The 18,062-nt window shown below is 39.0% G+C and overlaps 1 protein-coding gene across 3 annotated transcripts in view; it reads right to left on the bottom strand.

Annotated features, from left to right (window-relative positions):
* The window catches only part of SRGAP1 (SLIT-ROBO Rho GTPase activating protein 1), a 138,032-nt gene that overhangs the window by 22,277 nt on the left and 97,693 nt on the right, over nt 1-18,062 (bottom strand). The window contains exons 9-16 of one of the 3 annotated variants that reach the window (XM_059472739.1): nt 17,309-17,506; nt 17,105-17,189; nt 13,390-13,417; nt 10,926-11,028; nt 7,252-7,312; nt 7,021-7,098; nt 5,385-5,519; nt 4,173-4,272 (exon numbers count right to left, since the gene is read on the bottom strand). In XM_059472739.1, the coding sequence (XP_059328722.1) occupies nt 4,220-4,272; nt 5,385-5,519; nt 7,021-7,098; nt 7,252-7,312; nt 10,926-11,028; nt 13,390-13,417; nt 17,105-17,189; nt 17,309-17,506 (741 nt within the window). In that variant the 3' untranslated portion in view covers nt 4,173-4,219. Of the gene's footprint in view, nt 1-4,172; nt 4,273-5,384; nt 5,520-7,020; nt 7,099-7,251; nt 7,313-10,384; nt 10,419-10,925; nt 11,029-13,389; nt 13,418-17,104; nt 17,190-17,308; nt 17,507-18,062 lie in introns of those variants that run through there. The other 2 variants (XM_059472736.1, XM_059472738.1) reach the window with 2 other exon arrangements.

Genomic DNA, 18,062 nt, shown 5'->3' with positions numbered 1-18,062 from the left:
TTAGCCTCTGACTTCACTTTAATCCCCTCTGAGAGATGTCTGTTCAACTTGTTCATAAAATCCTCCAAAAAGGCAGATCACAAGCTCCACAAGAAAATCTGTTGAGGTGCAATCCTACATTGCTTTTGGAAAAGACATTATTTACTGATCTCACAGGGACTTACTCTGCAAATGTTCCATGTCCTTCATCTGGATGAATGAATCCAGATGACATTAATGTCATTGCATATATTTATCAGCTAGCTGCCTCTCTGTCAGCCACACACTAAGGACTGGCTCTCAATCACATGAGATAGACATAAATCCTAGGCACTCAAGCCTTGAAAAGTGTGATCTTCAGTCCCCAAGAACACTGGAACCTCTTTTGGAGAGGTACTGTCACCTTCATTGACTGTAAAGACACACAGAAACAATGAATCTCTACTTTTCTCTTCCAGGAGAAATACCAGTTTTAACTACCTGGTCACTCAGGATGAGGTTTTTGAAAGGTAACTCTAAAGTAAAACAGATCAGAAGTGAACAATCTACCACAGAAGAGTAAAGGAAACTTAAGAGGGGAGAAAACACAGTTACTAACAGAAGCCACCAAACACAAATAAACAAAAATGAAATTAGAACTGAAAATAGGGGTATATTCATCCCAAATAATATTAAGAAAATGTAAATTAAAGTTTAATTAAACAATAACTCTGAGGTAGTAGAACATGTAAAAGGCAATATACTCAAATATATCAATGCAGTGATGCAGAATACAACTCTTTTGCATGAGAGCAATTACTGTTGGCTTCAAAGTATTTTGGACCAACTGGACAGCTGCATACTATTCTGTTGTTTTAATCTAAAGAAGCAGATGAAGCTCTGTAGTTGGTCATACACATGGCCTCTCCTGCACTGGAGGTGAGACATGGTTTTCCAACTGAGAGGGTTCAGCCTGGGAGCTGGCAGAGCTCAGAAACATCTGAAAACATCTGAAAGCATCTGAAAACATCAGTTCTGGATTGTGAATGTTTGACCAGCCACTCTAAACAGCCAGCCTCCATGGGCCAATCTCAGTATGAACAACAGGACTGCAAACATTTGGCAAAGGGAAGATATTGTTGATCAAAACATATGGAAGGAGAAACCTGGTGTCAGCAACTAATGAATTGTGTTACAACCAATATACAGGGCTGTGCAAGGTAAGCAAATTTCACAAGCAATGGGAGCACAAAGGAGGAAGCAAACAATGGTAATGTAAGATGCCTTTCCACTTTAGGACCATGGCTTTGAAGGATAAAATCCAATGTAATATCTCTTTGTGGGGGTTACTTGCTATCTCCACTTGGTGTGGTGCCTACTAGTAACAGTGAATGCCTAATGCATATTTTACACACCCTGTGAATGCCAAATGGGACTGAGTTACACTTGCAGATGTAATTTTTATGGTCAATTTGCAGCTGACAAGTTATCTACATGAATATGTATTAGTGCTGAAGTTAACAATTTGTGCCTCTTTTCATTTTGGTCGATGAGTCCAATCCAGCTCAAAGATATGTATATATTAACTCAGCAATGCCACTCACAGCTTTTTCAGATCTATTTAAGAAGGCATTACAAGAGGACAAACCCAGCAGTCTCCACTGTCACTTAGGGAGGAAAATACTTTCTATTTTGTTGAAACTTTTTCATGGAGAGTTGACAATTCAGAGTAGTTTTTTACTCTTTAAGTAATGGGCAATAGTCTGGAAAAGAAGTAAAAAAAAAATCTTTCATAACATTTATGTCTTCAGGTAAACAGGCACTGCTGGTGGCAAGGGACTAAAATGATAAAAATCAGAAGAAAAAAAGGACACAAGTTTTCAATCATCTTGCCATTTTTGTCTATGAAATTTAAAGCAAGGGAGATGAAACCATGAAGAACTGTAATGCTCTGTGCAGACATTAAGCAATCTGAATAGCTCAGGTGTGTCTCCTGCTGTATGGCACAGCTATCTATGTAAATGTGGACTTAAGTAAGCCATGTGCGTGAGAGCTCACACCAGGAGAGAAACTGCAGTCCACCAGCAGTGAAGTGAATTACAGCCAGCCCTACTGAGCTCAGCTCCTGCACCTTCTGCCTCCAGGTAGCTCCTGTTACAAATACTTGCCTTTGGCCCAGTCTGCTCCTACAAAGGGGCAGAAAGAAGTGAACTAGGACTCTCCTCCTTCCCACCCCAACCTTGGATTGTCCTCTGGATAACAGAATGCTGCTGGGACCAAGAGTAGCCACTCCTAAGGATAAGAAGAAACCATTATGGCCCATAATCAGATGGATTCTTTATGTTCTGCTCTACCTTTCATGCTTGCTCTGGCCCAGCGCATACAACTTGGCCCACATTTTATCTACATTAGATCATTGCTCTCATGAGTGTAATTAATACAAATTGCCATAAAAATCACAGCAATTTCACATTGTTTCCACTGTATTTACAAAATGGAAAGCATTAACTTACAATGCTCTTTTTCATTTGGAAATATATGCATAAATGTAAAGGAATTTCTCAGTGGCTGTACTGAGGAAAGGTTCATTTTGCAGCTGTAGTCTCAATTATGCCTGACATCCATAACTAAGTACTTCAGTTTCAAGGGGTTTTTCACTGGCAACATTACATTTCCATATAAAATGTGTGACATTCTGCCCTTTTACAGTTTTATGTGAACATTGACTTCACAAATTTCCTTTCTCCCTCTACCCTTCTGTAACAATTTCTGCCAACAATTAAGAAACCACACTGACATTTATCTTGAAAAACTATTTGAAAAGAATGTTTATTCCTTTCCTCAGTGTTTTTCAGATCATGAATGCAACATGAATTAAGAGTATTTAAAAACGCATAATTAAACATGTGAAAGTTTTGTTGATTTTATGTATCTAAAGAAGTTACATTAACCTAAGCTCTCACAGAAAAAGGGAGTCTGGCCCTGCTCCCATTAGCAGGAAGACCAAGATACATAATATGTGAGGCCACATAAGCACAGAAAAAACCTAATATAACTATGACTGATTCAAAATCTGAAATGAAGGAGAAATCTTGTCTAGACAATTTTCCTTTTTTTTTATGATATCCTCAGAGAACACTCAGTCTAAACCAGGATCAGATGGCAACACCTCTTTCTCAATAAACATTTTAAAATGTTGTTGTGAAAAGCAGTGACTTTGTTCCAGGCTATTGTTGTTACTGATTTCAGTTCTGCTGGATGATACTATTATTTAAATAAAAGGTTGTCAACTCTTTCACAAGAAAATAATTAATTGCCTACTAGGAACATGCTATAGTTGGACATTCTGTATAAAAAACAAGATCTAGCACTAGGGATCTAGTATTCACAGCCATTTTTCTTGAAGTTCTTAACAACAAAAGAAATACTTTTTTCAGGGTAACTGAACTGGAACCCTCTCAGACAGTGATGCTCTGGAAGGCTGGTGAATCTCTCTTGCCCGTGCAGGTGCCACACAGATCTGTCAGCTCAGTCCACTGAACTTCTACCCCTCTTTCCAAACACCCCATTCCCTCTTCAGCACCTTCAATGGTGAAGGAGAACTCTGAAATCATCCAGGTTCCTCTTCTTGGAACACATTTATAAGGTTGTTCTGGGCACGTATCTTTGCATCTCCTGAGCATTCACTTATATAATCTCTGTAAACTGAACACTCATTCAAGGTATTTTAAAATTTAGTTTACATATGTATTTAAAGCTCTTCAACACAGCAGACTGCAGTAACATCTTCATGCTCAGAACCACCATTTATATTTCTCTTATGCTTAGTTGAAATAATGAAGACATACAAACATCAAATGGGCAGAATCTGATAGCAGGAACTTTGAGAAAGAAATCTAGTACAAATGTTTAATGATGAAAGTGATTATTCATTTGAACAGCTTATCCAAGAATGTGGTAGATTTTCTATCAACCAAAGCCACTAAATAACAAATTTTTCCAGCAGATATGCTTTAATTCATCCAGAAGTTATGGAAACCAGCACAGGATATTAGGCAGAGTTCTATCATCCCTGTCATGCAGAAAATCACTCAGTCAAAATGATACTTTCTGACATTTCAATTTCTATGACGCAGAGATTTTCAGTGGCACCACAGTCAGTTAAAGCTGAACTGAAGCAGAACCAGGACTGTGCTTCCTAAAAAGACACCGTCCCCCTCAGTATCAGGGATCAGACTGCTAAACTGTGGTTTTTAGGTCTTTAGGACTCCTCAGTGCCACCAAGTCTGCAAGCAGCAACAGCTGCAGAAAACCCTGCAAAAACAATGAAACGCAAAATATCGCACACAGACGTGATCACAGTGCTGCAAGCACCTGTAACCTCCAGGAGAAACTACTGCAATCCTGCCTGTGGGGGAAGCAAACCACATACACTGCGTCCCCCAAGTAGGGAGCCAAACACCACACCTGACTGCCAGCCTGGAACACTGGGCACCCATCACTGGTGGCCTTGCCTGCTGGGCTGAGATCTCTGCCAAAGTAACAGTTTGGAGAGCCTCACCTCATCAATTTCCCAAGGGACTGGCTCTCATTACCTGTGAAACTGCCTCTTTCTCCATTTGGTTGAAGGGGGCAAGTTATAAAGGAAGGGTAGAAAGGAAATTCTTCCTCAAAGCTAGCTCCTCTGACCACTGTGCCCACTGGGAACAGCAAATCTACTGATGACTGGCTTGGCCTCACCCCTCAACACCTGCAGGAGTCAGTGAACTGGAAGAGGTTTTGTGCATGTCAGAGCAATTCACTCATCCACTGACAATTTTCCAAATTACTACAACCTCTCCATGTCTGGTCATGAGCACCATCAGGGCACAGATCATGCAATGCTCCTCCAAGGCATCCCATTGTAACTCGTGTGTGGCTCTCCTGCAGACAACACTCAGCTCTTCCCCTCCATCCCTGCACCCAAGAGTTTTCTGGGTTAGATTGGCGGTTTTCAGCAGAACACAATAAAGGCCCAGAATCACACAATGTTGAGCAGTTAGTTACTTATTCACCAGTGCTGACCCCAAGCTGTGGGGCATGAAAGCCTTGGAAAGTAACACAATCTGTTTTCATGTTCACGACTTCATTCACTTCTGTCTGCCTCAGTGCACATGGGAAAATAATAATGTGTTTAAATTTAACTATCCCTTGTATACCAAAAGATATTCTTCCTGTCCTGTTAAACAAAGAATTGTACTGTACATTAATCCCAATGGAAAAAGGGAACAACCACAGCTGTGAGTATGACTAACAACTGAGCCAGACTGCTACACACAGCAAACAAATAATCTCAGGAAAATCTGTGAAGTTAGCTGTTTTTTCAGGCTACTACTGTGTATCTGAAAGTAAAATCCTATTGAGAAAAACCAGAAATTTATACTTACTGATACAAGAAATAAGATCATTAAATCTTTCCTTAGGAAAGACAGGATTTTCCAGCCCTCGGAAATAGAGCTTCAGTACTCCAGCAACTGAGTTAATGTCATGGTTACTTTGGTCATCTGCCAAAGGATTTTCACCTTAAAAAGTAAATAAAGTGAATGAAACACACATGCAGGAGCATTCTTGCATGGAACATTTTTAGAAGTGAGTGACATTTTGGGCGGGTTTTGTTTTTAGTATGTGGGAGGTGGCAATGCAAGCATTCAAGTAAGATAATAAACACTGATTTAGAAATCCCAGGCTATGATTAAACTAAAAAAAGGCAGCCTAAATAAAGCTTCCTTAAAATTACATAACCTAGTGATCTCTTAGGTCCTGAACTTCCAGCTAGGTATTTATGGCCATGTTGTGATTTACAGTTAGTAAAATAAAAAAACCCAAACACTCTTAATTGAATAGAGTTTTGCAGACTTTTCTTTGGAGCCCTACATATAACAAATGGAGTTAGACCACTCATTGAATTGAATATGTGTCTTCATTCTAATAAGTTAAAATATCAGGAATATGTGCAACCACTTTGTTGAAAATCTAACTGCAACCTCAACCATGACTGCACTGTTTTATTTATGTAATTTTAAATTACACAAATAATCTTTATTTTGAAACACTTTAAAATGTATGGATCTTCAAGGATAATGCTACCTAGGAGGAGGAGTTAAGAATAAGCAGATTTAAAAGCTGCAGAGTGGAGGAATGTGGCTTCACTTAGCAAGTGAAAACAGCTGCTTTATGTATCTTGTCAAAGAAAAGATCAGGTTTAAAAAGATATATATAACTAATATTGGGGAGAAAAATACTGTGCATATTTTTATGCTTTTAGTCACAAGACTTATTGAAGGGTTTTGTCATTTGCAGATAATCTGCAGAAATTTTAATTTTCTCTAGAAATTAAAACAACCCAGCTTTTAACACTCAAGAAAAAAAGAATGTAAGATTTACAAAGATTGTAACAATATTGCTTCTACACACTTGGTGGATGGCTGGATCCTCGCTTCCCTAGCAGAGCAATCCAAGGCTGGGTGTTGCAAGCCACTGATATTGAAAAAGCTAGCTGTACTTCCTGGCATTTTTCAAGTAATTCCTCCTCTGGGGGGATGAAGTTTCCTTTGGGAATGAAAAATGGAATGACCCTTTTTTTAACTCCCTATTTTCCCAGATCATGATGCAACTTTGGCAGAGGGGCCAGAAAGTTAAGCACTTGTATTCCAGAAGATCAAGCAACAGGACTTCCAAATTTCATTAAGTAGTCTCTTGAATCAAATTAAACTCATTACCTTTCTTTTGTGAGGATCTTTAAAATAAAATATAAAAACAACTATTATTTGCAGTTTACCATTAACAAAAAACTAATGTTTACAGTTGATTGTAGAGCCCTATGTCTTGTCTAAACAAAATGAGAAAAACCCTCAAGCTCCTAGGACATAATGGGGGGATAACATGCACGTCATCATTGTACTTCATGTTTAAGCATGTGATGGTGGAAAGTTTTAGGTGCAGGACACAGAGAAAATTATTAGAATTTAAAAGATTTTTAAATGTCAGATATTAAAGAGCTCAAATAAATGCAAATCAAATTACCTCTCTCAAATGAATTTTTAATATCATTGACTTCCACCTGGGAACCAGACACTCTAAAAATCCCCTGATGCTGAAGACCTGCAGAAAAGATGGGAGACAGTGCTGAAAGATTACTTTATTTTTTAAGATACTTAAAATGTGTATTTTAAAAACAAAGGTGTGGTGCTAAATGAGTAATGTCAAAGATACACAAAAAAGGACAATAATGAAATAGTTTTTTTCAGAGCTTACCATATAAATTTATAAATCTGATACAGCTTTCCACAATAAGAGGAATGACTTGCCCTGAATCCTGCAAAAACAAGAGCAGTATGAGTGAGCTGCAGATCAGAAAGAGGAAACCTCCCTGCTATGGCCTCAATGTGAAAATGCACTTGGTCAATCTAGATGGACATACAGTGCTGGCAAAAAAACACCTAAGAAAAAATACCACTTTTAACAGAGGTCTCTTCCCATTTAGGGAGGGAGGAAAAGGAACAGGTAAAGCAAAGGATTATGGTTCTTAAAATAATTTCTTCAGGAAATTCAGTTCTCTACCTCTGTCACCATATCTGGCTAACACTGTATGTGACATCTAAGGTCATGCATGCATTTTAGATTTTTGAAGCAAAATGAGTTAAAGCAGTAAATTTGCCTTTTAAAAAGATTATAATTAAGAATAATAATTAATTATGAAGATGACTCCTCTATATCTATTTAACTGACCTTTCTTTTCCTGGTGAAGAAAACCCTACATGGACCTAATTACACAGGACCCAATTCCTCAATGTGGGGTTTTCTTTTTGCAAGAAAAAAGTTTGTCACAAAGAATTTACAAGGCTTTTCTGGATTTGTTGGACTATGAGAAACATTCTTGGAGCAGAGCCACTAAATGACATTGCATGGGGTACCACGATGTCCCTCCTGACTGAAGCACTGCTATGGGCTCTGCTGGTCTGTGTGCCCTGCCATGGGGCAGTGATGGGCTGGCATGTTGTTTCTGGCTGCTCTAAATGGCTGGCAAGCCCTGGGTGCTGAACTGCAGCTACCCCGAGCTGAGCACGTGGCTCAGCTGCTTTGTCCCTATGCACAAGGTTACTGGGAAAGTGAGGTCACAGCCTCTATCTCCCCACCTGCAGAGCTCAGGAATCACAGCTCCTCATCTCAGCAATGACACAGCAGTAGGTCTGTAGCTACATTTTCAGCTGCACAAATTGTTTTAAAAAGAGATAAATGGCATTTGTGATGGGAGGTGGAGAAGATGACTATACAATAATTATATTAGTGAATTACTTGTCTTTTTCTTTTAAACTGCTTATTTTCCAAAATAACCATTGGAAGCTTTTTGTTTTGGCACTTCAAAAAATTGATATTTTAATCCAAGTGACCAGAAGTTATCAAATACAGATTAAAGATATAAATGATATGATTAAAAATTATTTGGAAAAGTTGGTGCTTATGCTGCAGAAATTACTGTTTCATAAATAATCTTCGAATTTCTTGCCTTGGAAGCCGTAATTTTTATTTCCAAATGAGTTTCCAATATGTAAGTGCTCAGAGAATTGACTAATTCATTTGGAAGTTTAGGATAAAATCAGTCTGAATTATAAAATCATTAATGCAAAAGCACCTTGTAACTCAGAATACACATTTCCTCTTACAAATTAGTACTTAATTTTCATGCTAAACTACACTAATGGGAAGTTTATGAATTCAGCTCAAGTAGAAAAACAACTAAAAAAGTTTGAAAAATAACACACAGTAAAGCAATTGCACCTCCTGAGGTAACCTAGCCCCCTAATCTTATGTGTACACTCTGCACTGTTTTAGTGGGGCTTACAAAAGACTCTTATCACAGACTATGCTATTTAAATTGTGGCTTGTCTCTTAATTTGAAACCTAGCAAAGACTGGGTAGCCAAAAACTAGTAATGGCTGGATTATCATTTCCCCTTTGACTTGTGTCATGATTCAGTAAGAGCTAAATAAAAACCCCTTGGATCAGGTCAGTTGTTAAGCCCAGGAACATCATAATCTTCACCAACGCTGAGCAGCCTGGCTCTCCAGAAAAAGCAGAGTATTAGCAAAAATGCACAACATGCACCCACATCTCTTGTTAGTAGATCATGGTTCATGCAAAGAATGTAAAGCCTAGGAAAAGATAGTGTTTGCAGTAAGAAATTACAAAAAAATACAAAACCAAAGCCCAAATCCTTTCATACCTGTTTTTGGAGAATCTGTTTAGAACCACACAAAACTTTGTACTTAAGTAATACCCTGAAATAATCTAAACTAACAGCTTTGCCTTTTGGATCTAATCAAAGAAAAATAATTTGAAGTAACAATCTGTGTTGCTGAGTGTCAAGAACAGTGACCCTACAGCTATTATGAATTTAATCTGATATGTGAATTCAGTGAATGGATATTTGTGACTAGTTATAATTTCTAATGATGTGAAACTCAAACACAAAGCAGTTTGGCCTGACACTGTATTTCACTAGCTGTGCCTGTCAAAATGACTCATCCCCACCAGGAATGACACAGTCTTTGGGCAGAGAGGCTGTCTCACATTGGCAAATCTGACATAAGGCTACCAGCTTTTCTGACCTTTCCTTTTCAAAGACTAATTGTGTAGGACTCCCCACTTGCAAGTAAGCCCTGTCAGACACACTGCCATGTTCCCTTGTGAGCGAAAATGATGGGGTACCATTTCTCCTGATTTGCTTTGTCCTTCTCTAGTCATGGGGCTTTCACTGTGAGAATTTCTGCTTCCTTGCTAACCTTCACCCTTAAGCAAGAAACTGCTCATGATACTCATCTATTTCTCTTGTGATGATTTCTCAAGGTCTTTGCATTTCATAGCACCTCCTGTGTAACAGTAACAATGAAAATAATAATAATTTCCCCTTTAGTTGTACTGAGGATGACTGAAAGCTTGATTCAGACAGCTAAATCAATACAGTGCCACTGAGTACAGAATTTGTTCTGCAAAATGTCTACCACTAGCTATACTGAACAAGAAAAAAAATCCCTGTAATATTCAAACTCAATTCACAGAGCTTGCAGTCAAGAATTTAATTCACTGCATTTATAAATGTATTTTTACAATTTTTTAAAGATTTCTTTTCTGTAGCTGTGTCAGCTAGTGTCCAAAGGCACAAACTGTGATGTGGGCGAGTCCTTGAAAATGAGTAAGGGAATATCCATCATTTAAGACTACAATCCCTCCAGAGTGCTGCTCTGGTTTAGTTTTGCCTGCTATATTTGTACACTCATTTCTTAATGCAAACTTCTCCCTCCAGGTCTCTGAAAGAACTCATTTTGAGCCAGGCAGGAATGCAACCCGAGAGCGAGGCAGAGCTGTTCTCTTGCCACCAGAACGATACCTGATGTCTCGTGTGAGAGTTCCTTCGGCCTCGGCTAGAAGCATTATTAGAAATAAAAGTATGAGAAAGAAGAAGATAGTAAATACAGCAAAGATACAAGACCCAGAATAGTGTTGATCACAATTTCACACAATATAATAAATTCCTAAAGTCATAGGAAATCAAAATCTGGATATCAAACCCAGGGAAATGCTGCTTCTCCACAGACTTTGAACACTGGATGTTATGACAATAGCAAGCAGGAAATTGTGGTAAGTTGTGGGATGCACCACTACATCCTACCTACTACATGGAGCAAAGTTTCCTACTAAAAGCAGGCTGACAATACTATTCCTACTTGATTAACACAACTGTTGGGAGACTAATGTGAGAAACGACTCCCCGTCTCTCCCTTTGACTTCAGGAAGTATTATATTGATCAACTGGGAAAGAAGAGCCCCAGGACAGACTTAAACATAATGATCTGCCTCAGCTTGGTGAGCTGGTGACCATTATAGTAAGAAGTGTTGAGATCAGCCATGGGGGTGGCTGGTGCCAGTACCTTGATGAAGGACTCCAAATCACCATTAAACAACTTAGCACTATACTGTGATCGGGGTCTGGGCTTCCTGTGTTTCTGGGGCTTAGGGGGAAGATTTGGAGGCCTAAGGGAAGGGAATATGATTACTGAGCAAGGTAGAATTAATCACACAATAAAATGAAATGTCTGTAAGCTCATGGCAAAACAACAGAACATTGTAAAGGGAGCAATAAACACAATACTTATCAAATAAAGACTTTCCATCAAATTTAAGTGTACCACATTAAAGAGTGGAGAACTCCCTCATTAAAAATTACTTATGGTTAAATAATGACATTCTTTATGAATCCCTGTTTTGCAGTTTTACCATATAAATTTATTCCAAACACTGCACAATTGAAATGGCTTTTTTGTCATGGTCATGCATAAAATGTGCAGCACCACTAGAATTCATCCTGCCAGCCATGGCAGAACACAGACCACTCGAAGCACCTCTTATCAAGCAGAAAAGTTGCTTCATGCTGGAGAAAATCCAAATGCAAATTAAAGCTCCTCAGCACACTCCTAAGATGCTTCAAAACCAAACTGTCTGCATTTTCAACTAGAGCCAAGAAGGTGGAAGAGCTTTAGCTTTGCACATCCAACCAATCAACAACTTCACACATGAAAAGAAACGCCTTGGCTAATTGGCTAATGGAATTAGAAGTATATCAACTTGAACAAATAAATAAAACCAGAATAACACATAAAGAAGTAAAGGAAGAACACACAAAACTTTGGTCTGCAAAATTTATCTAGTGTGTTACATGTGGTGACTAATACTGAAAGAGATTACAGGAAATAAATACTGTTCTCTAGATCACAAACAACTTTGTGAACGTCATGCCAACAGTTAAATGCCAACAGTTTCCTTAGTACCCATGCACCAGCAGTTTCTACAGGTTTTTTAGACTTAGCAAAAAATCAAATGTTTTTGGGGGATCAGTGAGAAACAATAAGGCATAGAGCATTCAGCAGTAGGACTTCAGTTTGTTTGAATACTGTCAGCTATTTTAAACTCATCTTTAAAGACATCTTCTTCCCTTCTACAATTTAACTTTGACCTTAAAGAACATTTCTGTTTGCATGTCCAACAGTCCAGAAACATAACTGAACCCTGGGGCAACAGGCAGGGCCCAGCCAAAGCCCAGGAGCTGGTGTGAGGAACAGATGGGCAGGCCCTGCTCCTCAGAGTATTTTCTCTAGGTGACCAGCTGTAACAAGATATGAGGTAAGATGGCTTCACTGCTCCCCCACTTTGCTAAGGTAAAATCACTGACTGAATCCATAATCTCCTTTCAGTTATTTACACAGCAGGGAACTTAAGATGATGTGAGCCTGATGAGTCGCCTGCATTGGAGTCAAGAAAGGAGGTTTTTCTCATTAGACATAAACTTGTTGATTTCCATGCATTCCTGGAATAGTAGCACCTGGAGGCAGAGTTAAAGGTACAATTGTCAGAATTAATGGCAGCAATTGGGAAGAATGCTCTGATTTGTAACCACTTTTCAACTGAGGTCATGTAAGCAAAGAAATTTAGTAAGTCCAACTTCACAGAGCTAATAAAGAACATGGAGTGGTGGGAGAAAATCCAGCACAAAGTCTGTAGAGATGTCCTGGAAGCATCAGGACCAGGGAATACGGTTCTTGAAGGCATTGGATAAAGATGTATTGCATGGGAAGGGAAGGGAAGAGTGAGACCAAGCAAGCTGGGCTGGATGTTCCTGCTGTAGCAGGGCACACTGCCTGTAGCAGTGATACATACAAGTGGCAGCTGCAAATTCAAGCAGTTGCCATTGCCCCCTCCTAGCCTCTGGGGCCTGCAGAGCTTATCCAGGTTTATATCTGGAAGCAACTTCAAAGCGGTGGCATTACACAACTGAAAAAGTACATGCAATACAAAGCTGGGAGATCTAACACTGAATCCCTTCTCTTCTGTGGATATATAGACCCATTTCAGTATGGAATACATGGATGCAGGGGGAGGCAGGTATTTGTGTTCAGAGCTGGGTTACCAAGACACAGCCCATTGCCCAAATTGATTTTCCTACCAGCTTCTTTTAAACTGTGTATCCTGACCAATTGAATCACAAACCATGAGAGGCAAGGTATCTCTGACAACTGAAAAATATTTCTTTTTGAGCCTTTAAGTCCTCCCTGCAACTTCCAAATTTGAGGTGTGATTCACAAATATTTTTGAGGATCTCCCAGCTTGTCCTACCCTTGGCACTGGCCAAAGCAGCTCACAAAAATGAGGAAGATGAATGGGCTAATCCTTTACTCATCAGCATGCTGAAACAGAAATGCTGGATGTTAAAACACACAGAGTCTGTATATAATTTATGTAACAACAGCAACAAGCCTTATGAAGTTGTTCTAACATTTGTAAATGCTAAGATTTTACCTATTTTTTAACTCTAAACCAAGTCAGATAAAAATATCTTACCTTGTTGTCATGTATTCAGCTCTGTGACCTAGAAAGTTCAATAAACAGGAAACAAATGATTTGTAGGTTTTAGGTTGAAATTTTTGTATCTAAATGATACTTAGCAAATTATTTTTAGCTCTAACTTTCATACTACCAGCAAAAGATATACAGCTATACAACAAATAGGGCACTGTAGTAACCTACTATCTCCACAGTTCCATTTAAAATACAAACACAACCCATGTTATGGAACAACTTTTAAGAAGCCTATCCAAAGATTTAGAGTCACTTGATACTGTAAATAATTTCAAAACTTCCAAACAATGTCTATTGTTGGTGCTCATATGTTTCAGTGGCTAAATCAGTATGGAAACAGAGCTGTGCCAAGATTAGATTACATCTCCCCCTGTGCCTTGTGCCTAAAAAACACTATCACTGAGAAACACCACAGAGAACTGCAGGGAACTGCAAAGAAGCAAATATCATATTCCATAAAGGCTCCTTGGCAGATCAACAGACCAGTAAATCAGGCATGACTGACGCATCATAATGAAAAGCAAAATAATGAAACAGGACAAAGATCATGGTATGGTAAGTTCCAATGAGCCCAGCATTGCCAAAGAGAGATTGTGCCCTATTAATTTAGTAAAAATCTTTGAAAATGTCAGTAAAATACTGGATAATGAAGAATCAGTTCAATTAATTTACTTAAGCTTTCAAAGGCCACTGATAACTTTCTTCACAGGAGGTGACGAAGGAAACTAAACAGCCATGGATAGAGTGGCAAAATATTCTCACTGATCAAAAACCAGCAAAGAAAAGGGAAACCCAGCAGACTTCTAATGGTCTTTTTTCATCATGGCAAAAAATGTAGCAGCCATCTACTCAGACCATCCCATTAGGACTATTTATTCAATCCAGAAGGCACTTATTAATATCTTGAGACATCACAGCAGCTAAGGAAGCAGAGCATTGTGCAGATAACTGTAATACTTTTGTATCAAATCATGACAAAACTGTGAAGGCCTTTAAAGGAGTTAACCGACACACACTGCAAACAAAATTCACTATTAACAGGTTCAAGTAAGGTATTAGTGAAGAATTAAACACCTATGCCAGTGAACAGATCTATGGATATGATCTCTGAAAATCACTCTGAGCTTCACTTGGGCTGGGTCCAAGTACACATCCCAGTTTGAAAGTGACACCAAAACAGCTTTTCAGACTCCAGGAAGAATGAATAACACTGATATGAAAACACACTGTTACGTGCCAGTGTCAGATGCACGCAAAGTACTACACAGTACTGAAGATCCTAGTCTGAAAATACATTTTGCAATACTAGAAGAGTGTGCAGCACAAAGAAAAAGCTCTGGGAACAATCTCTGACAGTAAGACACGTGAATCTAGCTGGCATCTATTTTAGCTAGGTGAAAAAGAGAGATCAAAGAAGAATATGAAAAATAACCTATGACAGAAAAAGAGTAAGCCAGGGACTTCTCCGTACTCAGGTTACTATGGGAAATTCACTGAGACTAAGAATTCCAATAATAAACGTTAGTAAAACAGAAGATGTTACAAATGCTGTGCCTGGGGGGTTTTAAGCACATCTTTGTTTAGGGCAAAAGGTGTCTGGGCATTAGGGGAATTTCTTCCACAACTCCTTGTTTTCTTTCCTGCATTTCCCTTTGCTTTGTTGATTTCTTCTTTCAATAGATGAGCCTTTGGATCAGAACTAATCTGACGATCAGTGTGCTTCCTATGTTTAGTATCAATTTCATTTGAGTGTTTTTTATTTACTTTCCAAGTTTGTAGAAGCAGATTCAGCACAAAGCACTTCATCTATCTTCCCTGTGCAGATCATGAATATGTATTTGCTGTGTTCATAAACAGCAAGACTGTAGTAGGCAGGTGATGAACCAGAATAGAAGCCAAATGCTGTTAACATTGTGGGCAGCAGATGGAACCTGGATCTATTCAGCCTAAATCCTTACACTGTATAGTTTTGAATGAAAGCAAGAAAGGGTGCCAAAGGAAAACTTGCAGTTGAGACAATCCTCTCCTTCTCCCCACTTTATTTAACACAGCACACTGTGTTACTTGTCAGCAGTCTTGCTGATATTAAAGCTTCCAGAAAAGGCAGTTTGAGGGGAGCAGGGGAGCAGTTCATGTCCCACAAATTCATTTCTATATTAGCTACAGCAATAACATTCATAATACCACTGTAATTCGATCCTTTCAATCCTCCCAATTCAAGAAACTTCCAGAATCCAGGTCCTCCATCCAAGACATGGCCATTTTAATGCAGGTCATGCCTCAACTGAAGGGGGTACTAGAACTTCTTAACCTGTAAAAATGATGGCTCCAAATATCAGCTTTGAATGTAAATGTGTATGTTTGAGGTACTATTTGCATGTGCCATGCTATGGTGTTGGGACAACAAGTATGTGCAAAACCACTGTGGGCAACACAGATTAACTACATGGGGGTTACAGATGGCGTGTAGAAGGGAACTCTTCAAACAGAATAGTCCAAGCATGCCTCAGCATGGCAGAATGGCCCAGAGCCTAATGGCAATTTATCACTTGGGTCACCCTGCTGAGAAGTTTTTCTTTAGGTTTCCTTTCAAACAATTCTTTCCTTGCTTTTTTCCAACACCGTTTATGCAGCAGATTCTGTTGCCTTTTATCTCCCTCCCTTTCACTGTATTTTTCCAAAGACATTTTCAATGAGCTTCCAGAAGAAAAATGTCCTCTTTTTTGACCAAAGTCAGCTGCACAATGTTTTGTGTGAATAAACTGTTCACACACACATTCAAAATAAAAATCTATTAAATGAAAACTTCCATGAGAAAGAAGGTAACATAGGTAGCTGTCTAAAAACAGCTGCCATCTTCTACAGTTCAGTTTTGAAAGAAAATGCTGCTTATATCCTACCCCCAAGCTCAGTCACTCCCTGGACAGAGGCACTGTTTGGGTTATAGCCACTGAACTGCTAATAGCTGTTCAGGCACCTCCACATGGTTTGAGGATCTGGGCTTTTGTATTAAAAGCAAAAGAGATGTGATTAACTACAGATACTTGTCAGTAAAAAGAAAATAAGGTGATACATCTTTTAGAGTAATTATTTTAGCAAACAGGTTTCCTTTCTTGAGTCTAAACTTTAAATCACAGTCTTCAACTTCCAGAAGAAGATTTTTATTCTTTGTGATGTAATCTCACTTCCTCTCAAGTCTGTTCCACTCTATTTGTCTAGTCCTCAAGATCTGTACTGCAATTCCCCTTTTCCCTTCAGTGCATGAGGAAATGTCTGTTGGGAGGGCTGGTAAAAGGCTGGAGCTGTGTATAGTGTGTGATTCATTAAAAACCTCAAGTCAACAGAAATGGTTAGGGTGTAGAAATACTACATTTGTCACAGCTCTTAAATAAACCTGCACTGACTGTGTCACTCTCCTTGCAGGCATAAGATTTTTCATTCAATAGTTCTGTTGCCAAATACAGTAATTTGTCTAAATATCTGTGCAGTGGAAATAAGTATGTGTTGAGGAAATAAAATCAATTTACTGTGTATACTCTTACCACTGGCACCAAAACTGTGATTGGTAAAAATCAAATCTATGTTTACTGGACAATTAAGCTTTAAGTTTTGTATTTTTTTCCAGTGTATCTTTGGCATTTCAGTAGGTTCACTGTATAGTTTGGAATCATTTTTCAGTTTACTGCGTGATATTTACCTTCTCCAAGTGTCCTCTGCAGCAAGTCATGTTTTGCTTGAAGTTTTGTGATGAGATTGCTACCTTCCAGATATTCTCTGAATTTCTGTAGAAATGCAGATGAATCTATTACTATGCATGACACATAAATCCCAGGAACTTCTGGGTAATGATTGCTTCAGGTGTTTGGTCTGCATCACATGAATGAGGAAGCAACCAACATACCATGAAATAGAACTGCTCTGTTTCCTGCTGGTTAGCTCTTCTTTTTGCAATGCTAGGCTTACTCAGGTATGTCTCAGAGACTGTTGACTTCACAGACTCTGTTGAGCGACTGTGCTGGAAACACTCTGACACATCATAATCTTCAATGGTGACCATATCTTGTATTGTCTGCAGGGTAGCCTCTGTTGTTTTCTTAACCTGGTATTAAAAAGCACAGTTTGCCAAATGCCAGATAAATATATAAAGGAACAGCTTAACAGGGAAGTTCATTACTCACAGTATTTCTCTGGCACACTCCCCCAAACAAACTGGTGTGTAAATGTGAAAAGTCAGGTGTGCTATAACAGATATCTATGTAACAGATATCCTGTCTCATTCTCTGCTTTAGCATGGTCTAACCCACAAACACAGATGTACCCTTGTGTTGACCCCTGTACTGTGCAGTGCTGTGATGAGGGCCACAGTGATGTTCAGACTGCAGAAGTGGAATACATTGTTGACAGAGAGGGCTTGAGAAAGAAAAATTTCTTGTTTGTTCTCAGCCCAGACTCCCAGCCCTCCTATGACCTATGGAGCACCACTGCTCATGGTGGAAACCCGGGCACGGATGCTGGGGACAAGGGATGCAGTTTCCACAGTGCAATAAAGTAACTGGTAAGGTTCACAAGGATGTGATTACTTCCCAGTTTTGCTTCAGATGGAGTCTCTAGTAGGGTCAACCAAATCATGAACATGTCTGCACACAACTCCAATG

Source organism: Ammospiza nelsoni, chromosome 5, assembly GCF_027579445.1.
Source record: "Ammospiza nelsoni isolate bAmmNel1 chromosome 5, bAmmNel1.pri, whole genome shotgun sequence".
NCBI classification, from domain to species: Eukaryota; Metazoa; Chordata; class Aves; order Passeriformes; family Passerellidae; genus Ammospiza; species Ammospiza nelsoni.
Note: the sequence above shows the minus strand (reverse complement) of the source record. Positions and strands in the feature narration are given on the sequence as shown.